Source organism: Mixophyes fleayi, chromosome 6, assembly GCF_038048845.1.
Source record: "Mixophyes fleayi isolate aMixFle1 chromosome 6, aMixFle1.hap1, whole genome shotgun sequence".
Lineage (NCBI taxonomy): Eukaryota > Metazoa > Chordata > Amphibia > Anura > Limnodynastidae > Mixophyes > Mixophyes fleayi.
In genome coordinates, this window is record NC_134407.1 from 44,126,440 (window position 1) to 44,146,502 (window position 20,063).

A 20,063-nucleotide genomic window follows, 5' to 3' on the forward strand; every position below is an offset into this window, starting at 1 on the left:
ATCTGATCTATGTTCATTTGCGAAATCCTATGAATGTGAAAAAAAACAATCCAATTTGCCCATATTGTGCCGAAGACCTGTTCCCTATTAGGAATATTTGTGGGTAATATTCCATTATCTTGAATAGTATTGAACCATTCTTTTGGATATCCATAGTCCTCTAATGCCTGGGGATTAAACATTTAAGCAGATGACACAATATAGATTTATTTTATCTATACATGGGTTCAAAGGTATAGTGGAAGGGCACCAGTCCAGGGTCAACTGAGTATTACTGATAAAGGAAAAATTCTGGGCAACAGTAACCTAAAACTGAGTTATATAGGAATGTACCAGCATCTGTCTGTTATTGATGGATATATTCTATCAATGTAAATTCATTTTAAATATAATTCTTGAAGGATTTTTTTGTATTCAAACATTTTGTCTGTAGTTTCCATAAAAAGTCACACATCCCATTTCACGCCATTGAAACATTATGCCAAAAAGACGTTCTCTTACTAGCGTGAAGCTCTTTTTCATGCTGGACCTCAATATACGTTAACTTGACAGAACATAAAATATATGTATCATTGACCCATATGCTCCATTAAGAAAGGCCCTTTATGGGCACCTAACTTAACTACATAAGGGACATCACAGAAAATATAACTTATATAAGTAGCTTTGCTCAAGTATTGATGTCTCACTGTGCTGGGGCTATGAGGTTGATTCCACACAGGGCTCTGCCTTTGTTGAGATTGTGGGATAACAACCCACCGTATTGCATAAGCAGATGTTTAGCAGTTTTGATTGCTGAATTTAAAATGGCAATTTAATTAAAGGCAAATCCCGGCATGTTGGGTTGGATTATATATATAACACGCTGGGTTTTGCCTTTCAGTAAATTCCCATTTTAAATTATTACAACAATGCAGAATAATACATAATTTACCCCATATGCTCTCCCTGTGTTTGCATGGGTTTTCCTCAGGGTGCTCTGGTTGTCTCCCACAGTCCAAAAAATACAGACTTACATTATAAAAATATGTTGCCTATCTTAATATAGAACAAAGAACAGTACCTAGTGTACTGTTCTTCCTCAATCTGTTGATCCATGTGTACATATATCTACTTTCATTATAATTATACCTGGAATTGTTAGATTAAACCTGATTTATGCCTTTAAGTCTTGTATAATAGAAATATGCTTAATATCACGTTGGCTTTAAATATAACTTTAATCTCACTTCAATTGTAATTTATGTAAATTTGTATTAATTTAATTCCATTACTTAAATATAAAACATATGCATGCAGAAATATATACATACATAAAAAGCAAATATCTGTATATACACAACTATATTTATGCATGCTATTGACATGTTAACGACATGAGTAAAATATAGATATACATGCAATAGAGAATTAGGTTCACCTAAGGATGCAATAGGGTGACCTTATTGAACTAAACTTGTTTTTTAGAGCCTCTTATGAGCGATAACAACAAGTTTAGTTGTTACTTAAATGTTTGACCTTTTTGACCTTTTGTTGATGAAAGTGGAGCCCAGAGAATAGGTGCTAATGAGTTATATTTGCTTGTATCATCACAGCCCAGATTTGAATGCAGGTAAGGTGGTTGAAAACCTAGGAAAATTAACCAAGGATTTCCCCGGAATTATGAATAATCAGAAGGATAATATCTTGTCCCTATACTGGTTGCAAATAACTCTGGAATATGTCTCCCATAGTGTACCATAATGCTATTTTATGTAAGTATAACACTGGGGGGTATATTTTACTAAACTGCAGGTTTGAAAAAGTAGAGATGTTGCTTATAGCAACCAATCAGATTCTAGCTCTCATTGTGTAGAAAGTACTAAACAAATGCTAACATGAATCTGATTGGCTGCTATAGGCAACATCTCCATTCAAACCCGCAGGTTTGTAAAAATACCACTGGAAGTCAAAGGCATACTGGTAGTTTAAATTGCAATACAATTCTTTGATGGGCTGCTATTGTCTCCAAAATATTGTAAATGTTTTTTTCATAATATGGCTACTAAGAGATGGGAAAAGAATGTGAATATTCTGATACTATAAAACTTTCTGAGAGGTAAAGGATTGCATAAATATTTACAGTAGGCTCAATACAGGGTAAGAAAAAGTGATGGTTGTTTAAGTAAGTACTAGTACAGCTACATTTTATATACACTTTGAAATCTAAACTTTATGACCTTCCAGTTCATACAAAAAAAGTAAATCTCCAACACAATTGCATTGCATTAATTGCATGGCAAATTAGGCCTAGATAAACCTGTGCCTTACACTAAAACTCCAAGGGGTAAATGTATCAAATAGCGATTTAAAAGTTTTAAAGAATAGTTTTGCCTTTAAAGCTATTGCAGCTTTAAATTTAGCATGCAAAGTCGCCAGATAACAGCTATTTGCAAAAACCGCTATTTAATACATTTACTTACAAGATACAGGCGATTCATGCATTGGAAAAAACTAGACTTATAAGATTTAAAGTGCACTTGAACACAATCAAGGTAAGCATTCTGTGAATCTAACTAATATTCATGAGAACCCAACCTAGCTAGTAGCATCACTAAATGCAGTCTAACAATTCATTAGGAACCAGTGATAGGATGTTAACAAAATGAGCAATGAAGTATTTCACCTTCTGCAGAGCAGTGACAAAGTGCTTTTCCTGCTGGTGCACTGGGTAATTTACGTTTGGTTATGTATATGTTTAAAGCTGAAATTCTGCAGTGACTATAAACAAGTTTGAAATAAAATATTTAACTATTCATGCTATATAAATGTGTCTCTCAGTTGCAATTTCATTTCACTTAATATTTGGTGCAATCAAATGGGCTATTGTCAGTCTTTGCAGCCATGGCTGGATTTGAATTGAGTCCCAGAGGTGAAAGCTTGACTGTAAATGAGGTCTTATTGGCTACTCTGAACCTTTAAACTCTTTTAAATGAAAATGCACTGCCTCATTTTATTTTAGAAAGGCGCCAGATAAAAGGTATCTGTCAAAACCTAAAAGCAGATCCAAGTTTTGTTTCTTATTCAGATTATTTTTTTCTATGTTGCAAAGCTTATTCCTTGGCCATTAGTAGCTTCATTCATATGCACTAATCATGAGGCAAATGCACTCTGCATGCACAAGTGAACTCAATATTACAGGCACAGTTTCACTCTCCTGACCACTTTAAAGTGAATGGTTTTCAGATATAATGAATTGTTCATTATTGCTTGTAGATATAAAAAAATCAACAACAAAAATGGACATAAAAGAACATGTCCGTTACAAGAGAATAATGTCAGCTGCAGACATGAACTGGTAAAAAAAATGAAAAGTCCTTGACATTCTGAGTCTAACACAATACACAGGATGCTGTTTGCATTTGAATTCTACTCAGGTCTAGCTAGCGTGTTCATAAACAGAATTTTTGCTACTGAATTCTGTATGGGAGACAGAGTTTGTTGCGTATGTGCATTCTTTTTACAGCTAGTTACAGAAATATCGCATTCAGACCTCCATGAATGAATAACCTGGGTTAGGCTCACAAAGGTTAGAGATACAAATATTCATGTTGGGAACATTTGTACTATGATGTTCATTAGCGATGTGGAACAGCTTGTAAGGCTGACGTTTTCCTAACTCACTGAAGCATTCCACAGGTATTGGGCAGGAAAGTATTCATTTTTATCAGGGCTATTGCTGAATATATCATCACGTGACCCAGGCATGGTTTTCTCCAGGGATAAAACAAAATACCCTTATCAATTTCTGTCTAATATGAGTAAACTCAGCAAATACCATACTGCTTACAGTACCAGAGAAGTAACCATTTGAAAATACACACAGAAAAGACATGACATCCTTAATGTTCAAAAGATTTAAGCTTTATTACAGTAATTAATTTAAAGGATTTATCTTATGGAAATGTTGCATACAAGTAAACGTTTTTGGCAACATATAATTAATAAAAATAAGGTTTCTCTAAAATACTTGAACCTTACTAATGAAGCACCACCTGCTTAATGGTAATCTAAATTTATATGGATTTTCTTAATAAAAAGTGACCTATAAGATTGTATTTTATTCTTAATACATCCCATCCTAGGCCAGTTACCCACTGTCATTTAAACACTGCATCTGACTTGATTTTGTAAGGAAGGTGCAAAGCATGCAACCACAGGTCAAAATAGTACCCATTCAATTAAACACCCATTTGCGCTCACACTTGCGTCTCAGCATGGTTGTGTTGTGTGGGGTGTTTGGATGTTGCTTATTCTATCTCAGTGAATTCAAAGCACTTAAAGAAATCCATTCCTTTCTATGGTAACACATATTACATACCCACCAGGGGTTTACACAAGTGGATTAACCAGTGGCTTCAGCATTGTGCTGTATTTTTCCCATTGATATCTGTAGCCACTATTCATTCCTATAGCCCATTCACTTCAATGGAGTTGTGCACTACATGTAGAAACTACATTGAAATGGATGGCCTATAGAAATATATATCAACGGATTTGCACAGCAGTGATAATTGTTTATTCTGCTCATCAATAGACATTCAGTTAAACTCTATTGATGTGCGATTAAAGCATGGAGTTCCTGTGAGTCTTACCACCAATCTCATTGCATCTGGCACAGGAAACCACTTGTGACTAAGTTGGCGGGTAAAGGGAAATCCATGCCAACTGAAATCACTGTCAATCTTCGGCAGTTGATGTCATGGTTTTTTTTTACATTTCATGTCAGTGGATTACAAGACGATGATCTCATTTGATTTGCATTACAAATTAAGGACATATCCTCTTGGAATAAAATCATAAAATCTGAATTAGTTTCCCATTTGGGTTTTCAAACTAAAGACATTTTACTTTAGATTACAATCTGTGAGAATTACCATTTCATTATGGTGGTGGAATAAAGAGGTGAGGTATGGGGATTGTTTAATTTATTGACATTTTATTTTTTTGAAAATGTGTCCTTTTTAACTTCTTTCTATTATACTTGTATAATGGGTAGGGGTTTTAGTGGCCTCTTAACATTATATTGGTGCCACTATGATGTCCCTCTAGGGGTCCTAAGTTTTCCCCCCAGTACCCACAGGCCAAGGTTGTCAGGAAAAGCACCAGTCTTTTCAGTGTATGGTTGGTAGTCTTTGGGAGAGGAAGCTCTACTTTCTTTTTAACGCTCCTCCTTTGACACCCACTGGTTCATATTATGACAAAATGACTTCACAATGCAAGTTTCCATATTGTAGTGTAAACAAACCAGCCTAACTAGCCTTGCACGGATTTCCGATATAGTAGAGATACCCCATGTTGTTTTCTTAGTTGGAAGAGCCCAGGCTATATAGTGCTAATGAAGGATTTTAGAGCTGCAGGGTTGGACAATAGTTTCAAATAATTTTTTGTTTCTTCACTAGAGGTACTTCTCCTATTTATTTCAATAGATAAATCATTTCATTCATGGGCTTTCTATATGGCGGAAACCCTTTGAAATAAATGGACTATTGAAATGGATGGGAAATTTTGCAAGGTCATATTAACTGTGGGTGTACCACATTTTAACTGCATATCAAAAGGATGCACAAATGCATAAATGTTTACTTGCGTTTTGACATGCGTTTTGCACTTTCAATTGTTTTATGTAAATGTAACACTGGTGGGTAACTGTACTTATAGAGTGAGATGGATTACTTAGCATAATATATATTAACCACTGCCATTTGAATCTCTTTTTGTGCACCATCTCAATACTAGGCTGGCCCCCTCAAACATTTTTGGACCATGCTGAATGAATATATGTTCCTCTGTTGGGTTACCTGTGGTATGATGAAGACATGTATCTTGCATAATTATAATAAGGTTAAGATTAAGTAAGTACTAAGGGGCTTAATTAAATGAATATATTTTCAGGAAAGGGCTGGTCTGTGTGTTTTTAACTACCGGTATTATTTTTTTTATTTTTGTTACTATATACTGATCAGTGGTCTTTGTAACCCTTACAAAAGTATACAATTACTTCATTCCCCAAAGGCATGTTGATGTGTAGAAACTTGGACGTGGCATTGTATGCCAAATCTTGGGTTCTTATTATTATTTCCCATGTCCACACTGCACCAGGAAAACTACAGTTCTTTCCCCATCCCCATTGTTCTTGGAGGATATTACTAACTGGGTCCCTACACGTTTTATTACAGTGATTGATTTAAATAATGCATATTTTAACATTTAATTACATTTCTAATTGCAGGCAGTTTTCCTATAATATAAACCGGATAGGATCATCATCATTATCATTTATTAATATAGTGCCAATTCTGCAGCGCTGTACAGAGAACTCATTCTCATCAGTCCCTGCCCCATTGGAGCATACAGTCTAAATTCCCTAACATACGCACACAAACAGACAGACAGACAGAGAGAGAGATACGAGGGTCAATGTAGATAGCAGCCAATTAACCTACCAGTATGTTTTTGGAGTGTGGGAGGAAACCGGAGCACCCGGAGGAAACCCACGCAAACACGGGGAGAGCATGCAAACCCCACACAGATAAGGCCATGGTTGGGAATTGAACTAATAACCCCAGTGCTGTGAGGCAGAAATGCTAACCACTTAGCCACCGTGCTGCCCTGGATAAATTAATTAGCAAAACAATTATTTAATAAATAATTTTACAAATAAAGAGTACTAAAAAAGCTGAACCTTAATCATCACCCACAATATCCCTAATGCTAATCTTGATATCTGTCTGTAAAGTCCGCCCCCAGCATTAGAGTGGGGGATATTTCTTTCCCTGTCTCCACTGCTAGGTGGGAGAGTATATATTATTTATAAAATCCCCCCAGCTTTGAGGTCCCCAACTTATAGCTCACAATACTAGTATGGAAATTTTATTTTCCCCAGACACCAATGATTTGGCAAGAAGAAGCCCTAAGCATTACCCCAGCATCAGAACACTCCAAACACACCACCGCTCCAGTTACGCCATGTATGAAATTCCATGGCTCTAGGTGAGGTAACGGGCATCAAACTTTATGTACCTTGTTTATCATAACTTTACCCAATCCTTTTAACCAAAGAGACAAAATTTGGTATGGTTATAGAACATTGATCACACTGGGGTAAGAATAATCATTCTGCGGCCTGAGGTGGTAACTCAAATGGTACCGCTCTCTCCCCTAACATGCACAAATAGGCTGCCTCATTTGCATTAAAGGAACACCCTGAGTAGAGTACTCCTCCAGTGCATTTTGCATGTTAGACCATTCTGAGTCAGAAAATGTTAAATGACCGCAGCCATATAATATAGGAATGTCTTCCAAAATAGTGTGTAGCAGTGTATATGGAAGTACAAATAATATTAGTCCTGTAGCTAGCAGGAAAATCAAATCACCATATCAAATCACCATATGGCCCTGTCAAGAGTTAAACTCTCGAAAGATGAAGAAACTCTTAAAATGAACAAACTCATGATATTTTGTATATGTAATTAGGTTAGATTACCATGTGGATCACTAAACCATAAAGAATGATCATTAAATGGTGACACTCGAACCATTTGCAACATATAATGATAATTGACACTGTATATATCTGGTTTTGTAATGTTTTTCCTTTTGAAAAGATTGTATGTCATGATATGCTCCTGAGTGTGCCTTTCACTTCAAGATGACTCTATCTGTACATTGAGGAAGCTATAAAATAATATATACATACAAATACAATATTGTCCAGGCAATATTTCAATATCCATCCATGTGAATAACTTCAGAGAGAGACACATCTCAGTGTTCTGCTACTGCCTCAGTTTTATTTTTATCTGCACTAAAATACCGAAACTAAGGCAACGGCTGCCAATACCAATCTGAGGTAAAATACCCACACCGCGCTCTCTTGTGTTAGGTTGTCGCAGTCTGCATTACAGAGTATATACACTAATACTGCAGAATTTCTTAAATCTGTGTCCTTTACAGTTTTTAACTGATTTCCGTAGCCCTATTTTTCAAGCAAATGGTGAGGTTTTTTCCAGTGACTGACTTTTCTCCTGATGAGTATGAATAGGCTGACTATAATAAATCCTAATTAATTAAAATGGCACAAACAAAGGTCTCAATAATGACCGCCATTCCTGCATTATTAGCTCTCATTATCAAGGCAGATTATTGTTATAAATAGGTGTGCTTGAATGATGCTGATAAGGGTTAGATTCTTGTACATTATAATGCTGTTATTCAGCTCTGTGAAAGGGAATGCTGATAATCTGGCAAACTGCCCAAAGCATGGTTGCTAGGTATTATTTCTGTGAATGAATTAAACTCTAATTTTGTTCACACCAGAACTCATACTATAAAGTGATTGTTTTGCAGATCTACATATCATATATACTCTTAAACAATAGATACAGATATAAGCTAGCAACCATTGTATTTATTAGGTAAAAGACATAAGTCATTTAAAAATCACTTTGATCTGTCATTGGCATACGTCAAATATCAATTTTGCTATTGTAAGGGTAGAGCACTGGGGACACCAATAAAATGGCATCTTTAAAATACAGTGAGTGACAATTCTAGAAACAGATAACTGTGAGAAATAAATCATGTCTGGTTGCGATGGACTACAGCCCAAGTCATCAACCTTTTATACAAGACTTCTCTTCACTGATCAATGATTTCTATTCTGCATTATCAGCATATGATAGACATCAGCTCTATCAGATAAGTGCCATTTGTACACAACAATCATTAGCAGAATATTTCCTTATAACTACAGCCCCCAGATTAAAAAAAATTAGAAGAAAAATGTAAAAGGTTAAAGCATCTTACAACCAAATATGGTGATATAAACAGTCAATGGTTAGGAATTGCAACATATGATAATGGAGAACCAATGTGCAAATCTCCACAAGCAGCATACCCTAGCTGAACAAAATAGGTCAGGAAGAGCTAATACCCATATGGGAAGAAGGAGCAAAAGAAAAAAAGACATATCTCAATGCATTAAAGCAAAAAAATGTTCTAGCCATAAATTAAGTGGATTGGAACATAGCCAACAGCTCACTGTGCGTCAAAATTAAGGAAAGCGCCTACAAACTTTTGTTCCGTTGATACTAGTTACACACTACACAGAATTAATACTTAGATTTTGGTGAGGCTTCTCAGCAGGCTCCAGCTGTTAAAGAAATAATTTTCAATAAATTAGCAAGTGAGGTAAAGCAGGTGGAAGTGGCATATGTTGAGGTCTGAATGCTATGTGGGGAAATGTAGGGAAGTCTGGGTGGTACGAGAGAAGGTCTGACTGGTATGTGGGGAGTTCTCAGTTAGGGTGTTTTGGAGTACATGTGGATTATGAGGGCTTGTGGGGGTCTAAGGGCATGTGAGGGTTTTTTTGGACAAGTGAGAGGTCTGAGTGGCATGTGGTGGAATTTCAGAGTAAGAGAGGGGCATTCTGGGATGTGTGATGTGGGCATGCCAAGGTTATTTTGGGGCTGTTTTTTCATTCTTAAAATTAAGTGTATTGTGTGAAACACAGGTTGTCCATTGCTTCTCTAAATTGTAAGAAGATAATAGTCTGAAAGTACTCTAGACCAGTGTTTCTCAAACTCAGTCCTCAAGACCCCTAACTGTGCATGTTTTCCAGATCACATAGGAAATAATAATAGCACTTGTGGATCTGTTACAATGTGTTAGTCAGTAATGAATACACCTGTGCTAAAGCAAGGAGATATGGAAAACATGCACTGTTAGGGATCCTGAGGACCATGTTTAAGAAACACTACTCTAGACGATAAATTGTAAATGTTGTAGTTTGCATACAGTAGCATAATATTTAAGCCACTAGTTAGATTTGATACCATGTTTAGTATTACTTGTTATTTTGTAACTGACCACTTAGAAAATCCCCCTGGGCAGCGGAAATCAGGAACATACTTAAAACAGGGACATACAAGGTAGACAAAATAAGTGCACACATGAAAATAAACAGTGATTCCCTAGCGGGAGGAGGACACAGTTGAGACAAGAGTGGCAAATGTGGCTCTGTCTGAAGTTTGGGATAGTTGTAAGGGTGTACAAGTGTGAGCAGAATAGGTGGGCAGTAGGTTAGGTGCTAATAAAGAGGTAGATGTTCAGGCAGTTTAAAAATTTGAAGGCTAGAGGAGAATCTGGTCAGGTGTGGTAGATGCACACCTCCATAAGCCTTACAGGAGATGTTGCCTATAGCAAGCAATCAGATTCTAGCTATCATTTTGTAGCATGTACTAAATAAATGTTAACTAGAATCCGATTGGTTGCTGTAGGCAACATCTCCACTTTTTGAAACCCGCAGTTTAGTAAATATACCCCCTAAGTGTTTATAAAGAGTAATCTATAAATATATAAAAAAGAAATTCATTGGTTTGCTTATATGTTAGTGAATATCTTCCACAGCTCTCAAGGTAAAGCTGTCAAATGTTACATAGTTATTTAGTATCAAAAAAGTAACCTATTAGACCACATAGTGACAAATATTGAAAACATAATTTTTTGGTTCTAAACAATTGTTTGACCACTGGAAGGAAATCTCGCCACAACACAACATAACGACAATGCGGCAAAATAACAAATTTTATTTTCTAAATAGCATTTTTGGGCTATATACTATTTTTCTTTTATAATCTATAAATAGTGCTACACATTACAAATCAGACCCCCTCAACGCTGGGTCACCTTGCTTGGATCTTATGTATAAAATTCATTGGTCTGTTTATTTGTTTGACTCTATGGTTATGCATTCAGACACCCCTGATTGGGATGAAACAACAAGAGATGGTCCAGTTGGATCCTGGCTAGGTTTTTTTGGGGGGGGGGGTTAGGCTCCTGGCCAGACCTCCCTTTGCTGTATGCTGGACAGAGCTTTGACCTGGAGAGAATTATTTGAGCCTGCATTCAAACACCCCTGCACCAATTTTGATAAAATCAACACAAGGTGGTCCAGTCGGATCCTGGCCAGGTTGTAGTGAGGTTATGAGTCCCGGTCAGACCTCTCGTTGGTATATGCTGGGCAGAACTTTGACCCGGGAGCCTGTTCTGAGCCTTCCACTAGATGGATTTGGACAAAAACTTCACAGACTGGTAATATTGGATCCCAGAAGACATTTTAGGGGGCTGAGCTCCTAGTCGGATCTTCTGTTGGTGTATGCTGGGAATAACTTTGACCCTGGGAGCCTTTTCTGGGCCTCTGCTGGATGGATTTGGAAGACATTTATTATAAAAACAAAAACGACACTGGGCAGCCACCTCATGGGTGTGTTGAAAGAGTTGCTAAGCTGTTAAGTATTTTTAAAAGGTTCACATATACATCCAACTCATTGATAACTTAATAACTTTAAGATTTAAACCCGGGCAATGCTGGATACTTCAGTTAGTTAATAATATAATGAATAAAAATTGAATATGTATTGCCACATGTTAACGAAAATTGTTCTGCCTTCTGCAATCTATATATAGTATGTAAAATGTTAATTTAATTTAATGTAGTATAAAAATGTAATTCTATAAATGTTATTTTTTTAGTCTTTAAAATGTTTCACTATTTTTTTATTTATGATGTTTACATAATCAATTGTGGTTGAACAGATATGCAAATAAGATTGCAGTGGAAAATATTTGCAAACCCTTGTTGCATTCTCATAACACTCACCACACAGAGAGCATATGAGAACTGATATAAGGCCTGATTCGTTAAGGAAAGTAAAGCAAAAAAATGATTAACTTTGCACCTTGGCACAACCATGTTGCATTGGAGGGGAAGGTAAATTTAAAATGTGGGGACAGATTTATAGTTGGGGTTGGGCATGTCCTAGATCAACTTTAAATTTCAGTATAAAATATAAAGCTTTCAAATATTTCCTTACATGTAAAATAATAAACTAATTTGCACCCCTTGCATTGTAACACGGTTTGTCCAGGAGCAAATTTACTCCTTATTCTTGCCTTACTTTCCTTAATGACTCAGGCCCACAGTCTGTAAGTTAACTCCTGTTAGATGTTTAAAAAAAAACATAGAAAATACATATATTAAAGGTAAATAATTCTAGAAGTGTGAATTATCTATAAACCACTACTGAGATTACAATTTTGTAAGCTTACTTTAACCCTTTCTAAGTCTTTTATTAAGCTGGTCACATTCCAACATCAGTATCAGTAATTTGTTTATGCAGTACCCACACAAAATATACCTAGGTTTTTCCCAGAACACTTTGAAAATACCATTAGTTTGCTTATACCTCCTGACAAAATGGACAAAAAAGTGATTTCCCTCTTTCAAATGAGGTTACCCCTGAGTTAATTGAAGCCAGGATGGGGGAGGTCCTCCCCCATCGCTGGTCGTTGTAACAATTTACCAGACAATAACTTCTCAGGAGCTACAATCCAAACAAGAGTGCCCTGTGACCATTGGTGCAAGGATGGGCGAGATTGGGCATCTCCTGCACTACAAACAGTTTCTTGTCATGCATTGGTCGACCGCCGGAGTGGCATTATCGTCCACCGACCTGAGGATGTCTTTACGCGCCACCTCTCTCCCAGCTTCCACCAGCAGGACATATAGGTGGAGGACTAATAATTATGATTTAAAATTATTTGAGCATCATGTGTACTAAGGATGAATGTGACTCATCATTAGCACTTTAGTGGTATATGTGCAGGACTAGTCCCACCTTTTCTTTACAATGAAGGGGTTAAATATATCTCATTTCGACATATCCCAATCCAAACAACTACTGGTTAATAAAATTTGAGTATCATTGAAGAATCTGCTTATCTAGAAATTTTATCTTCCAAGGTGCTGTTAAATTCCTAATGCTTCATATTACATTTAAGCAGTATTGCAAATGTTATATTTTCCCCTGTTGTCCAGTGTTACATGTGGTAATAGGATTGGGAGTGCTGCAGGCTGACTTTGGTTAATGGGTTTTACGATAGTAAGGGAGGTGAATGAGCACACATTGAAGATTCCATTACTGTATCGGGTAAACACAACTTTTAATTCTATTTTTCAGGATATGAATGATTACTCGCCGGTATTTAACAAAGCTCTCTATTGGGGAATGGTAGCTCCAGATGCCATTAAGGGCACTCTCATTGTTACAGTTACTGCTGAAGATCATGATCCTCTGGTAAGTCAAATGCTTCTATTAACATACTTATACCAAGTGAGAAACCTCTTTAACCCTCATAAATGACCCAGGTCTTTAAGCCTCTAAGATGATTATTAAGAGTCTCACAGCAGTAGTCCTCATACATTTTTGATGTTTGCCTATTGCTTGTCATTATTGTTCAGACTGCATTTTGATACTACTAGGCCAACTCAAATATGTGTTGCTATTTTGAAGCAAAAGGAATTGACATCTGTTAATGTTGGTAACAGGAAAGTAAATGTATATGTGTGTGATTGTATAATATATGCAAGAGGGTAAAAAACGATAATTACTGATACAACAATTATGTTAAGAAAATGTAGAATTACATGATATATATATGTATATATATATATATATATATATATATATATATATATATATATATATATATACCAACATACAGTACACTTTAGAGAGCCTACATACTTCACACTGACTGGTTGTTGTTTATTTGCAGTTCTATGTCTCTTTTGCTCTATATTTACTATTGCTGTCTAATAATGCCCTGAGCTTACCATGTATAATTCATGTTCTATTATATTCTTTTTCTATTCATGCACCTCACAAAACATTGCATGCTGCAAAGCCTTGTCTTCAATATTTATATAACCTAACAGCACTTACCTTCAGTTCACAAATGACAATACCTAACTTTTGGTATTTCAAGTATATCGCAAAGAGTTCTATAAGTGGCGGAAATGAAAACTTTGAAGTGGCATTATGGAAATTTAGAAGTGGTGCTATGGAAGATTGATCTTAATGGAATTTGATCATTTTACAGTCAGAGCAGTTAAAATCAGTAGGAAAAGTGGTGCTATGGCATGATCATACTATTGTATATACCATTGTATACTAGCCCACTTCAAACACTGGTCCTATCCACATAATGTACATTCCATTGCCAATTAAGCTGTTCTTTGACTCCCACCACACCTCTTAATTGCTGATTCACAATCTGCTGTCATATATACACCTTCATAGTTACCCTTTATAAAGGTAGAAAACCCAAGACACATTGCAATATTTATCATTATGCTATAGGGCATACATGGTCAAGGAGGTTCTCCAGGGAAGGAAGTGAGAATCACATGTTCTGCTTACATGTTTCTTTGGTCAACCTCTTCCACAAGGTATTTCCTGCTGTTGCAAAGCTCACAGCCAAAATGTAATAAATATTGAGCTGAAGTCAAAGTTTTTGCCATTTCCTAGTAATGGGGAAAGCCCATGGAGAAGAAGCCTCTGCGATTTCACCAATGAAATCACATATGGTCCCAGCTAATGAATCCAATGTGAATTTTAGTAGTGAAGACAAAGCAGTTGTCACATTCTGAGTTTTCTTAAAAGCAACAGTGGTGTAATCAATTTTAAATCTTTGATGTAGCGAAAAAGGAGATTATTGTTAGTGTAGCCAGTGCTCTCACTGAATTTTTATGAAATGTTTCAACACATACTCACTCAGATTACTTTATGGCTACCAGACACACACACATTTCCCAGGGACAGTTACTGTGTTGAGGATTCTTTCCTTGGCAAGATTATACACCTAGCAAAGTCCCTGTGACTCCAACAGCCCACTGTGGGGCAGACTTAATAAAGGGCGAGGAGCCCAGCTGGTGACCATGGTTGTATTCCCAAGCACCAGGGTTTGTCATTAGTTTGGTTGATACATAAAAGGAGTTACCTCCGGAGAAAACATTGTTATCTCCAGCAATAACCCTGGCAGTGGTAAATTTCACTGACAATGGCTTCACCATGTTTTTGCATGTGGAACCCTAACAAGTAAATCTGAAAAGGCCCAGCGATGCGGTAAGTTAACTATTACTGTTCCAGGCCAGTATTACCAATATTACCAGGCCAGTATTACCATCGCTCAGCTACCAGTGCAATATTTTTGTAGAAGATACTAGAAATAAATTTTTCTAAATTAAAAATGATGTACTACCGTGATTAGAATTCTAGTAATAAATAGACCCATTTGTCTTAAATTGACATGTTGCTTCCTTTGCTATCTAAAAGTTGTGCAGTGTGTTAAAATCTGCACACAATTTAATTTTTTACTGTACACTACGTACTTCTAAACACATATTTTTATTCTGAGGATATTTGCTTCTCATAGAGGGTTATCAAATATGCTAGTTGTTGCTAAGTAAAACATGTTATTGAATGTGGGCAATAATATCTTGGTTATTTCATGTGTTGGGCAGCACAGTGGCTCAGTGGTTAGCACTTCTGCCTCACAGCACTGGGGTCATGTGTTCAATTCCCAACCATGGCCTTATCTGTGTGGCGTTTTTATGTTCTCCCCATATTTGTGTGGGTTTTCTCCGGGTGCTCCAGTTTCCTCCCACACTCCAAAAACATGCTGGTAGGTTAATTGGCTGCTATCAAATTGACCCTAGCCTGTCTCTCTCTCTGTCTGTCTGTCTGTGTGTGTGTGTGTGTGTGTGTGTATGTTAGGGAATTTAGACTGTAAGCTCCAATAGGGCAGGGCTGCGGAATCAGTAGCGCTATATAAATAAATGGTAATAATAATAATAATAAATCTGCTTTAAGACATGCTGAAGTAAAAGGAACAATTGAGCAAAGTTTTTGAGAAGTATTGCTTTAAGGTGTCCGGCTTAAAATATACAGTGTAAAAACAAATGCCAGCACTGTATGTGAGGAAGTTCATGCTGTTTCATTGGTTTTTACATTAACCGTTCATCCACAAGTCTGCTGTAGTCAATGCAAAGATGTTCATTGTGACTAATAACTGTCTTACATAAGATTACATGGTAACTATTATGTAGCATAAATTGATAAAAAAAAATGGAATATTCTCTTGTGGATTCCTGGATAGCCTGAAAACATCCATGTTACTAGAAAGACTTGAGTCATTAAGGAAAGTAAGGCAAAAGAAGGAGTAAATGTTCTCTGGGACAAACCATGTTACAATGCAAGGGGTATATATTAGTTTATTTTTTGCACATAAGTTAAATATTGGCTGTTTTTTTCATCTAGCACACAAATGCTTGATGGCTTTATTTTTACACTGAAATTTACAATTGATCTAGGACATGCCCTACCACAACTATAAATCTGTCCCCACATTTTAAATGTACTTCCCCCTCTAATGCAACATGGTTTTGCCCAGGTGCAAAGTTACTTCTTTTTTATGCTTTGCTCTCCTTAATACTCAGGCCCTTACTGTTTAACATAATAATATATTTATAGTCATTTGAATTGATCTTCTTTACCTTGCTGGATTGGTAAAGTAAAACGTACCGCTATTATTTTGAGTGTACATATTTCATTGTGTCTCATTTCAATTTTAAGTAAATGTTGTGTATCAGGTTTTAAAACCATATAATTCTAATTAGCATATTTTGTAGGATAAAACAATTTTTAATTTTTAAAACATTCTTACTCATCTTATTGGATGATTGAAAAGCAAAATGTTTCCTTTTAATTTAGAGCAATTTTGAAAATGTGTCTTGTAAATTTCTCCCAAAACAGTTTACGTTTAACAGCCTTGATTGGATAAGCTTTACACAAAAAATCCTTTGTAGTTAAGTTTACATGGAATAAATTAAAATGTTAAGCTTGTGTGGCACAGAATGAGACTCAGCAGCTGATTGAATTATTAAATTGTCTCTGTGTGCAGAGAATGCAGCGCAGTGGAAGGAACCGAGAAATGTTGCTGTTGTTTCTTGTAGTTTTAAGATTCAGAACATAATTTGTTGCTCAAATATTTATGTTTGTACCTGATATATGCATCAAACAGTCTTGATTGCACATTGAAAAGGGGAATTTATCTTCTGGTACCTTTTTCAAGGTGCAATCACAACATGATGTAGTGAGCAGAGAGGCTTCAGAATACGCCTACAAGCTGTCCCTGCACTGTGACATACTCCTTCTCCCTCCTCTGCCGGCACATGACATGCTGAGAGCCTGTGTAGCAGACTGACTGTTTCATACAGCCTGTTTTGTTTTCCACCCAGAGAGCTTTTGAAAATGAGATAATGCTTTGTAGGAAGAGAGCAAATAAAATATCAGATAAAAGGTACTTCACCTTCTATTAAAAGAATAAAAAATATTCTATGTAGGATCCCTACTTTAAAGTAGAGTGTAGAAAATCTATTTAAAATAAATGTGTGGACATTATATTTTCTTTTTCTAAATCATAAACAGTATAAAATCATTCTATGACCTGCAGTCATTTGATGAATGGCTGTTGAAACTAAAAATCCCAGTACCTTTGTTATACTATAGTCAGATTCTTACATGGCAGTATTTACACAGAGAAGGCTAAACATTTTTTAAAAAGATTCTACGGGGAACACAGCTAGCACCAAGGACCTGCAGACTTCTGATCCTGGTAAAGTATCTCTGCCAGAAAACATGGATGTTGCTTCTGGTACCTTGTTTTTGATATAGGTATACCTGCAAGACTCCCAAAAAAATTAAAATATGATAATTGCATACTGTGACGAGATGGGGGTGTCAGGGTTTTCGCCTGCTGGACACCCACTCTCATACAAAATCTGGTAAACATTGCCTGTATTATATTGTATTAACCGTGTATACATGTATTTGATGATTTTCTATTGTACATATTCTTAAATGATGACAGCTGGACTCATAAATATAATATTATCCTTTGCATTGGTATATTATAATGCAGTAATTGTATTGTAGAAGTATTGTACACAGAGAAATCCCATGCTAATTTGTGTATATCTTATGGAGCATCTTTATTAGCACATTCCTGACTGCTGTGAGTGAAGGGACTGGGAGAGGGAAGGGCAGATGTAGTGAAGTAAGAACAAAAAAGACTTTTTTACAATTTTTAAGATTTTTACAATAGGAGAGATATTGATGCAGGGTGTGTTGAAGTTTAATAAATGGACGAAGGTGGAAATTAATAATTTCTGGACACTACAATCTGTTGTGATGTGATTAATACACAATGTAATTATTAACGTAACATTTAAATATGTTTAACATATTTTCTATCTTTTCATATAAAATATAAAGAGGTGAAGAGACTAATTAATGTTTCCAAAATTTAAATTACAATGCATTTTGTATTATTCTGTTTGCAATTGCATGAGAACGTTTACGGTATTATTTATGTAGCGTTTGCACATTGCGAATGCTAGTTATAAATAATTACACTTTTCATACACTAAATAGCAAGCCCAAAGATGTCATAAAACAACCAATTCATACAGTTCTAGTGGTGGGAGCCTAAAGGACTATTGGCCACTTCAAGGAACAATAATGAGAGAGAGAGAGAATGACTTTGGAGAGAGGCATTCCAGTAAAGTATAGCTGGTTATATTACTTATTTGCTGATGGTCAGTAGTCAAGATGGGAGATGATGAGAGAATGGATGAGAGTTTTGGTAGCATGTTTAGTAAGAAAAGGGCATTTTCTGACAATGTTGTTAAGGTAGAATTAACAGTTATGGGAGAGATTCTGTACGTTAAGAATAAAGCAGAGGGTGGAGTCAAGTGCAAGACCAAGGCAGCAGGCTTTGGAGACTGCGGAAACTGTGGTGCTATTGACAGTGAGGGAGATTTGAGTGGAGGTGGTGATTCTGGCAGGAAGGAAGATAATAAGCTCTGTTTTGGATATGTTGAGCTTTAGGTAGCGTTGTGACATCCATGTGGAGATAGCTGAAAGGCAGTTGGCTACACAAGGTATTTCAGAAGGGGAGAGGTCAGGGGAAGAAATATAGATTTGGGTATCATCAGCATAGAGGTGCCGAATGATGCAAATAGCACCCCAAGAGAAGAGGTGTCAAATGAAAAAAGTAAAGGCCCAAAAACTGAGCATTGTGGGACCCCAACAGATAGTGGGAGAGGAGGGAAGGATGTGCCAGAGTTAATGCTAAAGAAATAGTTCAATAGGTAGGAAGTGAACCAGGAAAGAACTGTATCGCAAAGAACATTGGAGTGAAGGGTGTGTAGGAGAAGAGGGTGATAAACAGTGTCAAAAGCAGCAGAGATGTCCAGGAGAATGAGAATGGAGAGATGACCCTTTCACTTTGCAGTAAGTAGATCATCAAGAGTGGTAATTGGATCACCACAGATTTAAGAAGTCTCTATTGAAAGGCATATGAGTAAGGTACTGTGTCCAACTAAAGGATGATCTGCCTAGTTTAGGCTTCTACATAGACCGTGCAGGATCACCAGTATGCACCAACAAGAGAGCTAAAAGTATTATTGTGTATTTATATGTTTAAAGGGTTTGGGGGTAGTATAATGTGATGTAAACTGTGTAAAATACTGTGCAATTATTGCATAATCTGTACAAAAGTTAAGCTGTGAAGGGAAATACTGCTGCAGGCTGTTATGCAATCAAACCAGCTGGAGTAATTATCGTTTCAGAGGTATCTCATCTATACACTAAGTGAGAGGTAAAGGTAGTGGTATAAGGGAAATTTTTGGAGCTGCTATGTATCTGATTTCTGACATTGTAACCATTGTTATTTTATGTTGAATTGTTCTATGCCCTGTCATAATTTTATGCAAAAAATATATTTTTGCTATAAAATACAAAAAAGAGCTGCCCAATTATCATCTAATAAATGTGCCTGGTTGACTTCTACTACATTGTTGTGTCAAGCTAAAGTGTTTTCATGTTTGTGGTGATAGAGTGGTGGGCAAGGGTTCCCTTGGTGTTCCTGGTCCTGAACACTCCCCAGAAGAGAAGCCATGTGTCAAGATTTGGGTGGAGGCACTGTTCTGAAAAAGAGAGCTGAGAGTAATCCATACACCCATCCCATTTACATACATCAATTTCCAGTGGAGCATGGAAAAGGGGTGTTCCGTATAATAAAAATTGTGCGTATTTCACCCACTATTTGCTTAGGTG

The 20,063-nt window shown here is 36.4% G+C and overlaps 1 protein-coding gene across 1 annotated transcript in view; it reads left to right on the plus strand.

Annotated features, from left to right (window-relative positions):
- The window catches only part of PCDH15 (protocadherin related 15), a 945,519-nt gene that overhangs the window by 700,852 nt on the left and 224,604 nt on the right, over positions 1 to 20,063 (plus strand). Inside the window, exon 22 of the mRNA XM_075216373.1 lies at positions 13,062 to 13,178. Within this exon, the coding sequence (XP_075072474.1) occupies positions 13,062 to 13,178 (117 nt within the window). The remainder of the gene's footprint in view (positions 1 to 13,061; positions 13,179 to 20,063) is intronic.